Source organism: Bos javanicus, chromosome 13, assembly GCF_032452875.1.
Source record: "Bos javanicus breed banteng chromosome 13, ARS-OSU_banteng_1.0, whole genome shotgun sequence".
Lineage (NCBI taxonomy): Eukaryota > Metazoa > Chordata > Mammalia > Artiodactyla > Bovidae > Bos > Bos javanicus.
This window is the reverse complement of record NC_083880.1, coordinates 43,072,327-43,082,294: the sequence shown is the minus strand read 5'-3', so window position 1 is coordinate 43,082,294 and position 9,968 is coordinate 43,072,327. Positions and strand designations below refer to the sequence as shown.

Genomic DNA, 9,968 nt, shown 5'->3' with positions numbered 1-9,968 from the left:
CATGACCACTGGAAAAACCATAGCCTTGACTAGACGGACCTTTGTTGACAAAGTAACGTCTCTGATTTTTAATATGCTGTCTAGGTTGTCTGGTCCCATCACTTCATGGCAAATAGATGGGCAAACAGTGGAAACAGTGGCAGACTTTACTTTTGGGAGGCTCCAAAATCAGATGCAGATGGTGCCTGCAACCATGAAATTAAAAGACGCTTGCTCCTTGGAAGAAAAGTTATGACCAACCTAGACAGCATATTAAAAAGCAGAGACATTACTTTGCCAACAAAGGTCCATCTAGTCAAAGCTATGGTTTTTTCAGTAGTCATGTATGGATGTGAGAGTTGGACTATAAAGAAAGCTGAGCACCAAAGACTTGATGCTTTTGAACTGTGGTGTTGGAGGAGACTCTTTAGAGTCCCTTGGACTGCAGAGAGATCCATTCAAAGGAAATCAGTCTTGAATATTCATTGGAAGGACTGATGCTGAAGCTGAAACTAATACTTTGGCCCCATGACGCGAAAAACTGACTCGTTGGAAAAGACCCTGATACTGGGAAACACTGAAGGCAGGAGGAGAAGGCGATGACAGAGGATGAGATGGTTGGATAACATCACTGACTCAATGGACATGAGTCTGAGTAAACTCCAGGAGTTGGTGTTGGACAGGGAGGCCTGGTGTGCTGCAGTCCATGGGGTCGCAAAGAATGGGACACGACTGAGCGGCTGAACTGACCTGATATAGTTGGATTTATGTCTGCCGTTTTATTTTTTTTCTATATGTTTCATGTCTGATTTAGTTCTCTGTTCCTCCTTTATGGCTTTAATTTGCATTAAATGAATATTTTATATTGTAGCATTTTCATTTCTTTAATTTTGTTATTTAGTGTTGCTCTAGGGTTTACCATATATATTTTATCAGAATAAGCTTCTGATTTATACTAGCTCAATTCAGTGACATATAAAAATGTTATACCTATTAAGCTCTAATCCTTTTCTTTCTTTTTGCAGTGTTATTGTCATACATATTCTACTTATGTTACAAATTCAACAATACATTCTTATAATTACTACTTTACCATCTGCTGTCATTTCCTTAGCCAAATGGAGTTTTGCCCCCACTTACCTCCTTTGTACTTTTATTAGCAAATGTAATATACATATATTTCATGTCTACATGTTAAACCCCCAATAAGCCCAATATCACATTATCTAAATATTATTCCATGTTTTTTAAAAACTGCCTCTAGGTGGCTCAGACGGTAAAGCATCTGCCTGCAATGTGGGAGACCAGGGTTCGATTCCTGGGTCGGGAAGATCCCCTGGAGAAGGAAATGGCAATCCACTCCAGCACTCTTGCCTGGAAAATCCCATAGACGGAGGAGCCTGACAGGCTACAGTCCATGGGGTCACAGAGAGTCAGACACGACTGATCGACTTCGCTTTCACTTTTTCACTTTTCTTTCATGAGAATAAAGGAGAAAAATAAGCAATAAGCATTTATATGTTTTTTTTATCTTTATGTAATTAATTTTACCAGTGTTCTTTGCTTTTTCATGTGGATTCAGATTACCATCTGTGGTCACTTAGTTTCAATCTATAGACTCTCTTGTAAAGCAAATCTGCTAGCAAAATTTCTTTCAGTTTTTGTTTATTTGGGACAGTCTTGTATTCACTTTCAATTGTGAAAGATAGATTTGCTAGATATAGGACCCTTGGTTGGCAGTTTTTCTCTCCTCTGAGTACTTTGAATATGTCATCTCACTGTCTCTTAGATTCCATTGTTTCTGCTGAGAAGTCATCTGTTAATCTTACCAGGGTTCTCTTGTAAGTGATGTTATTTTGCTGTTGCTGCTTTCAAGATTTTGTCTTTTGTCTTTGAGCATTTTTTCCCTCTGATGTGTCTATTTGTGACTCTGAATTTGTATCACATGGAGTTCACTGAGCTTCCTAGATGTGGATATTATTATTTTTCAACCAATTTGATGAGTGTTTTTTTAAATTATTTTTTGAAATATTTTTCTTCTCCATTTTTTCTCTCCTCTCCTGCTACTACCAATTTTAATCAGAGTATTTTGGAAATTAAAAGATGAGAGAATACTTAACCAACTCATTCTGTGAGGCTAGAGTTAACCCTGATACCAAAACTAAGATGTTACAAGAAAAGTAAACTGTGGACAAGTATCTCTCAGGAACATACATACCAAAATTCTTAACAAAATACAGCAATTCATGCCCAATGAAATAGAGAAAAAATAATGCATCCTAAGTAAACTTTGTTCCTCCCAGGAGTTCAAGGTTAGCTTAATGTTTGAAAATAAATTAATGTAATTTATCATATTAGTAGATATTTTTACTACACAGTCCTCTCAATAGATGCAGATAACATTCAACATTCATTTATGATAAAAGTTCTCAAAAACTAGGAACAAAAGGGAAAATCCTCAACCTAAAAAAGGACATAAAACACCAAAATTAACATTATACTTACCTTTGTGAAATATTGAATGCTTCTCCCCCTAGCATCTCCCCCAAACATCTCAATGATGTTTGCTTTCACCTTGTATCTTTATTGCATTTGAGGACTTAAACAATGCAATAGGGAAAAAATACAGATTGGGAACAAAGAAAAGTATTTTTATTTTATTTATTTTATCATACATACACACACAAATAGCTATTAGCTCTAATAAGTGAGTTCAGCAAGTTTCAGGATATAAAGTTACTATGGGAAAATCAACTGTATTTCTATATACTAGCACATAGCCACTGTGAATTAAAATTTTTAAATACCATAAAACTATAAAGAGATAAATATAAGAAAATGTGCACAAGACAAGTATGCTGAAAAATATAGATGTTGCTTAGAAAAAACTGAAAGACCTAAATAAATAAGAGATATCATGTTCATGGATTCAAAGATGCAATATTAAGATGTTAATTCTCTCCAAACTTATCTATATACTAAACACAATTCCAGACGAGATCTTAGCAGCTGTGGGGTTGTTTGGAGGGCTGTTTGTTTTATTTTGAGGTAGGAAATAAGCTGATTATAAAATTTATACAGAAATTCAAATAACTTAAAATAGACAAAATATTCAAATATTGGAAAAAGAACAAAGTGGGAGGCAATGCAAATTCAAACAATATCATACCCTTCAGAGTAGCTAAAGTTAAAAATATTGGCCAAGATGTAGAGAAACTAGAATTCTCATACATTTCTTGTGGAAATGTAACTTTGTAAAACCAATTTGCCAAAAGTTTGACTTGATTAAAGTTGACCATAAGCCTTGTTTATTGCCACAGTAACACTATATAACAGACTACCCCAAACTCAGTGACTTAGGACAACAGCATTAATTCTCATACTCACCAATCTTTGATGTCTTTTGTGTGTGTGCTCAGCTGTGTCCAACTCTTCGTGACCCCATGGACTGTAGTCCACAAGGCTCCTCAGTCCATGGGATTTCCCAGGCAAGAATACTGGAGTGGGTTGCCATTTTCTCCTCCAGGGTACCTTCCTCACCAACCCAGGGATTGAACCCATATCTCCTGCATCTCCTGCACTGGCAGGCAGATTCTTTACTACTGTGCTACCTGGAAAGCTTGGGCTGTCTAGTTCAGTTCAGTCACTCAGTTGTGTCCAACTCTTTGTGACCCCATGGACTGCAGCACCTCCCTGTCTATCACCAACTCTCAGAGCTTGTTCAAACTCACATCCATCCAGTCAGTGATGCCATCCAACCATCTCATCCTCTGTTACCCCCTTCTCCTCCTGCCTTCAGTCTTTCCCAGCATCAGGGTCTCTTCCGATGAGTCAGTTCTTCGCATCAGGAGGTCAAAGTTTTGCAGTTTCAGCTTTAGCATCAGTCTTTCCAATGAATATTCAGGATTGATTTCCTTTCGGATGGACTGGTTTGATCTCCTTGCAGTCCAAGGGACTCTAAAGAGTCTTCTCCAACACCACAGTTCAAAAGCATGTGGGATGTCTATGGTTATGATAATTAAGATGGGTTTGGCCTACAGGTTGAATTCACATCTGCTCCATAAGTGCTTGTTCTGAGTGCCCAGAATGAAGGGGCAACAGCAGCAAGAGACTTCAATCTCCTCATGTGCATCACCTACACTCAGGAGCCAAATCAAACTATGCAAGCACACTTAAGACTCCTGCATATGTCATGTCTGCTGATATCCTATCAATCAAATGAATCCATATGACCAAGAACAATATAAATGGGTAAAAAAGTAAACCTTACCAACAGTAGAAGAGGGAAGGGGCAAGTATCTGCTGAAGCAAAAATCCAAATTATCACGTCCAGCATCTCCAGCATGTTATATACCTAGGATAAACGAGGCCCATGTGTACAAAGAGACATGAATAAGAAAGTTCAAGCAGTACTATTTGTAATAGCCAAGAAATGGAAACAATGAAAACATGTATCTACATATCAAAGAAAATGTACTACATCCAGACCTACATATATAGCAATGAAAACGAAAAATTGTGTACACAAAAACGTAAGTTCTACCATGTTACTCCAAAGAAACCAGGCACTAAACCATTCAATTTATATAAAATTCAAACCACAAGCAAAACTAAATGATAAAGTTTAGGGGTTGCATATTTACGCAGTGAATCTACTAAGAAGGGAAAGAAGAGATTACCATGGAAATTAGATTGCTTGTTAGGTTTGCTGGTAGGTAAAGGGAGTGGGTATTGATCAGAGATATCACAAGAGGGAGCTCCTGGGGTTTTGGCAGTGTTCTATTTCTTGACCAGAGTGGTGGTTTCATGAACATTTGCTTTGTGATAAACCAGTGAATTGTACATACTGATTTTGTATACTTTGAAAATATCAGTTATATTTGATTGCTTCTACAGCCAACTTTCCTCAGTTATTGAACATAATTTCACTTTTAGGGTTTTTGTACTTGCTTTGTATTCTGCTTAGAAAGTTCTTCCTCCACATCTTCCAAAAACTGATTTGGTCTGTTTTCATTATTGAGGTTTGACCCCAAATGTCCCTTATACAGTGAAATGTTGAAGCTCTCCCTCTTCTGCCCCAGCCTCCAGCCTCCAACCCTATCCTCAGTATTTCTGGCTTGTTTTCACAGCAGTATTAGTAAACGAAATTCTGTTCTTGGGATGGAAGTGGTTTACTTGTTATTGTTTGTCATTCACCTCTAGAATAAGCACCACAACGTGCAAGGTCCTTGCCTAGCTTACTTACCTAGATGACAACTGTAATCTTAGCGCCTAATTTAGCAGCCGGCCACAGTGAACAATTTAAAAGGTGCTATTGAATGAGTGAGTCATTCCATTCTCACCACGAGGTCCAGTGCCTGGTTCACGGTTAAGTGTGTGCAGCACTTAGTATCTCTCATTGGTAGAAGAACGCTATTTGTTGCCCCTTAACTCTGCATTGATTTATAAACTTTCAGAGGTTCTTCCCCTGAGAACTAGCACATAAAGAACTATTCCACGGAGCAACGTTTTTTAAACTGCAACAAAGGTGTGATTTCGTAAACGTCAATTCAGGGTAAGACAAAACAACAGTCGGTGCGGCAGCTGCAGCGGGAGATTAAAGGAGGTAAAGACTCCCAACCTTCAGGCGCACAAACACCCCACAACGCGTGCAGGGCCATCGACACAAGAATTCCGCGGCTCCCCTTGCGCGCCTTCCGCTTCCGGTGACGCGCCCACCTCGCAAGATGCCTCGCCACGCCGCTGCACCCGCCAGAATCCGTCATCCAATCCCGGGCCGTGCTGAGGCCTCGCGCCTGCTCAGAGGAGAGAGGCGAGCGCCGCGTGGACGCCGGCCGCAATCTGCGCCTGCGCGTCGGCTTCTCCTCAGCGATTGGCTCCTGCCCCCCCTAGGGGGCAGCCACAGTTCAGTTTTCACTTTCTGTCCCCCCACATCACCTCTTCCTGTGGGCGTGGGGTTTTACTTCCGGGTTCCAGCGTCCGTCACTGGGAAAGTCGACATGTTCCCTCAGGGAGTGGGGCGCCTCGGAGTCCGTGCCTTCTTTTGACCCTCTGGGGACAGGGACGACTCTTGGCTGACCAGCGCCGAGGAGCCTGCAGGCTCCAAATCTGGAACGCCCAGTCCGCGTCCCTCCCGCCGGCGCGTCGCGGCCGACCCGCGACGCCCGGGCGGCGCTCCTGACAGGGGCGGAGAAGCGGGACGGGCTGCGACGTGGAGGGTCCCGCGCGCAGCTGACGAGCCTTTGCTGACGCGGGCCGCGTGGAAACCGGGAGGAGGGGAGTCCCAGCCAGGGGCGGCGGACGGCTCCCCAGCCCGGGAGGCGGCCTGAGCCCCGCTCGGTCTCAGGGTCCGACGAGATCTGCCACTCGTGGCCGGGAGAGGAGGCAGCGCGCGTGGAGGCGCGGACAGCATCTCAGCATGAGGAGGAAACTGAACTCTGAGGTCAGGTCTGCCAGGGCGGCGGCGGCGCAGAGAACAGGTGAGGCCGCCCGTCGTGGACGCCCGCCCAGGGGGACGCGGCAGGTGCGGGTCCTTCGGGGCTGAGTTGCCTGGCGTGGCCGCTCGGGTCGTGGAGGTATATGCAGTAAGAGAGCTCGCCGTTGTCGCGTTCTGTTTTGTTCTTTTGGAAAATTAAACTGCTGTCCACTTTGCATGCTTCTCGCGGCTGCTGGGTTGACACACGCCTTCTTGCCTTGTTGGCGTTCCTCCGGGTGAGCGGGGCGCCGGGCGGTGGTTTCAGAGTCGCTTTTGTTGGGCTGCCTCTGCGCGGACTCCCGGCCGCCGACACTCGGGTCTCCACCTGTCTCCAGGCGCTCGGCGTCCTCCTGGAGTGTGGCGCTTCAGACTTCCTCCCGCCCCTCTAGGAGGCGTTGTCTCTGGCGGCTTCGGCGCCTCCTCGGAGTTGCCTGTCAGAGGACCGCGGCATCCTCACGGACGCCGTGAGAGCCCTGAGTGGAGGCGTTGATCTTCTGGCCGGGACTGGCTGGGAAGCACTTTCCTCAGGAACCCTGGTGAAGTCCGCTCCCCCGCTTCCTTTCTGTGGACCGTTGGTGGCCCTGTGTGACCTCTTCTTTTTAAGGTAGACGTAAAAGAAGGAAGAGGTCTTTCTCCAGGGAGGCCCCTTTGGCTGAAAACTGAAGTATCGCGTCACCGTAGGTTGGTCCATGCAACCCAGCAGTTTGAAGGTGGCACCAAGCAGTATTTGTGGGGGACGTGGCATGCCGTGCCAAGTCGCTTCAGTCGTGTCCGACTTTGTGCGACCCCGTGGACTGTAGCCCGCCAGGCTCCCCTGTCCATGGATTCTCCAGGCAAGAATCCTGGAGTGGGTTGTGGGGAAGATCCTTCGAAAAGCCTCATTTCACTTAATCACCACTTGTCTATTTGAAATCTAAAAATTTAAACGCACCTCTCTTACCCTTTTTGTCCTTCAAAGGGAGAACATTTAAGGTTTTTCAGAATATATTCTAGATTTAAGGGTTGCTCTAGCATATGGTGTTAGTTGCAGTAACGTTGGTGATCCAAAGGCCCGTGGTGTTCCCCTTCACTTTAGAAAGGGATAGGGGTGTAAATAGGATATTTAATATTATGGGCTTTGAGATTGGTAGTAAGCCTACTCAGGAGGTTCATAACAAAGCTACTATTCCTTAACAGTATAAGAATACTTTTTTGTTGAAAAAGATGCTTTCTATAATAGAACCAGATAGCTCTATATATATGTTCAGTACATCAGTAAATAACTAACCCAGTTTGGAGAAAGCTGTGTTTGTTCACAACTGTTTTGAGGAAGATAAAGAATAGTATTTGAAATTTTGTGTTTTAAGAACTATATCAGGGGCATCTCTTGTAACCCAGAAGTAGTTGCTTAAACGATTTAAAATCTACAAAGTGTCTAAAAGTTTGCCTGAGACGTAGGGTTTGTTAAACAAATGCGATGTGGTATATCTATTTATCATTCGATAGATACGGTATCTATTTATCCAGTAAGTCTTTCATTCCTCTATTGATGCACATTTATTTTCAAGCTTTCCCTATAACTTAAATGCTGCAGTTATAAGCACTGCTTCATGTGCTCATCAAAGTATTTTTATGAATCATAGAATTGATTCCTTCTGAGGATGATAGATAATAATGCTATTAAATTGCCCTCAAATGATTGTACCCTTTTATATTCACTCTCTCAAAAGATGTGTTTTATCTCCCCACTAGCCAGATGGTAATATTTTACTAACTTTCTAATACTTGAAAATAACATCTCATTTAAGTGTTTATCTTCCTTGGGTAATAAGAATATTAAATATTTTGGGGCAACAAACATCCTTTGCTGTTTTAAGTTCTGACTTTCTTATTTGACCCGTTTATCTGTTACTGCAGTGTTTTAATTACTGTAGCTTTAAGATATATTTTGGTACTTCCTTTTGAAGAAAAGCTTTGGGCTCTTCTTCTGCATTTTTCTTCCAGATGAAATTTAGAACCATCTTTTCAAGTTCTAGAAAATCTGGTTGTGATATTGTTTGTGATTGCATTGAATTTGTAGATAAATTTGAAAAGAGACATTCTTTTGAGTTTTTCCTTCTAGGATAATAGGTATGTCTCCTCATTTCTTCTATTAAATTTTTTTGTAATTAAATATGCATTTTTATGTACTGTTAAAAAGAAAAGTGTATCTGTATATTCTGCTTGATAGAACATCACAAGTACTTGGAAGCTTTTGATGTGTGCCTTTCCCCAGAAACAGGATTCTCTGCCCCCATGACCATGGTCATCCTGAATTTGGTGTTAATTATTCCCTTGCATTTCTTTACAGTTTTAGCAACTGTGTATGTATTTTTTCCCAACATATTGTTTACTTTCACATGTTTTTGAACTTTAAGTAGAATCATATTGCATATTCTTTTGTTAAGCATTATGTTTCTGAGATTCATCCCTGAAGTGTATATACCTATAGTTCAGTTCAGAAACTTTAGAACTCCTTTACAAGTATTGAAAGTATTGAATACCTCAGAGATCTTTTGCTTATGTGGATTAAATCATATTAGATATTAAAACTAACCAATTTTAAATATAGACATTGGTACATTTGCTTATGCCAATAAGCATATGGTATATTGATAGCTCTAAAAAATAGTAATAATAATAATAGTAAATCTTAGACAACATTTTTAATGAAAAATAATTTTTCCAAAATAAGTTAGTGGCAAGAGTGGCATTGTTTTACAGTTTTCCCAAATATCTTTCATGACCAGAATCTCATGTTTGCTTCTACATTCAATCTCTTGCAATATATTGTTTTGGTTGAAGTAGATGCAGAAAATCCGGCCTCACTGAACTGTATATTGAGAAGAAGGAGGAATATGTTGATAATCTTTTAAATAGTTATATTATTCTTTCAGTTCAGTTCAGTTCAGTCGCTCAGTCGTGTCCGATTCTTTGCAACCCCATGAACTGCAACATACAAGGCCTCCCTGTCCATCACCAACTTCCGGAGTTTACCCAAACTCATGTCCATCGAGTCAGTGATGCCATCCAACCATCTCATATTATTATTTAATACTCATCAAATCCTAACAGTTTCTGAAAGGTTAGCCACAGTGTAGAATTTGAAATCAAATAACTTCTCAAACTCTGTGACAGTAAAACCTGTTAGTCTAGCTTGCATTTTAAAGGGATGTTTTACCCATTCATTGGTCGTGTAAAAGATATTAGTTCACTGAATTATGTAGGTTTCCCAAATGATGACACATTTCAATACAGAATATCAAAAAAAGCACCTACATTATCATCACTCCTACATTATCCATCACATCACAGTTTGGGAATCACTCCTGTGATTCATTCACTTTTGTTAAAGTATAATACTCTATCATAATAATATAATATATGTTTATCCATTTTATTTTTTATGAACATACTGGTTAGTTCCACCTCTGGGCTACAATAATTAGTGGTACCATAAACATTCTTGGTCATTTTTTCAGGTGCATATATACAG

General features: G+C 41.2%; 1 protein-coding gene across 4 annotated transcripts in view; it reads left to right on the top strand.

Moving 5' to 3' along the window:
- Positions 1 to 5,103: 5,103 nt before the first annotated feature.
- The window catches only part of TASOR2 (transcription activation suppressor family member 2), a 67,891-nt gene continuing 63,026 nt past the window's right edge, over positions 5,104 to 9,968 (top strand). The window contains exons 1-2 of one of the 4 annotated variants that reach the window (XM_061436458.1): positions 5,104 to 6,458; positions 8,438 to 8,563. Coding sequence is in view for 1 of the 4 variants with exons in the window: in XM_061436461.1 (XP_061292445.1) it covers positions 6,398 to 6,458 (61 nt within the window). In the remaining 3 variants the exon portion in view is untranslated. The remainder of the gene's footprint in view (positions 6,459 to 8,437; positions 8,564 to 9,968) is intronic. The other 3 variants (XM_061436462.1, XM_061436459.1, XM_061436461.1) reach the window with 3 other exon arrangements.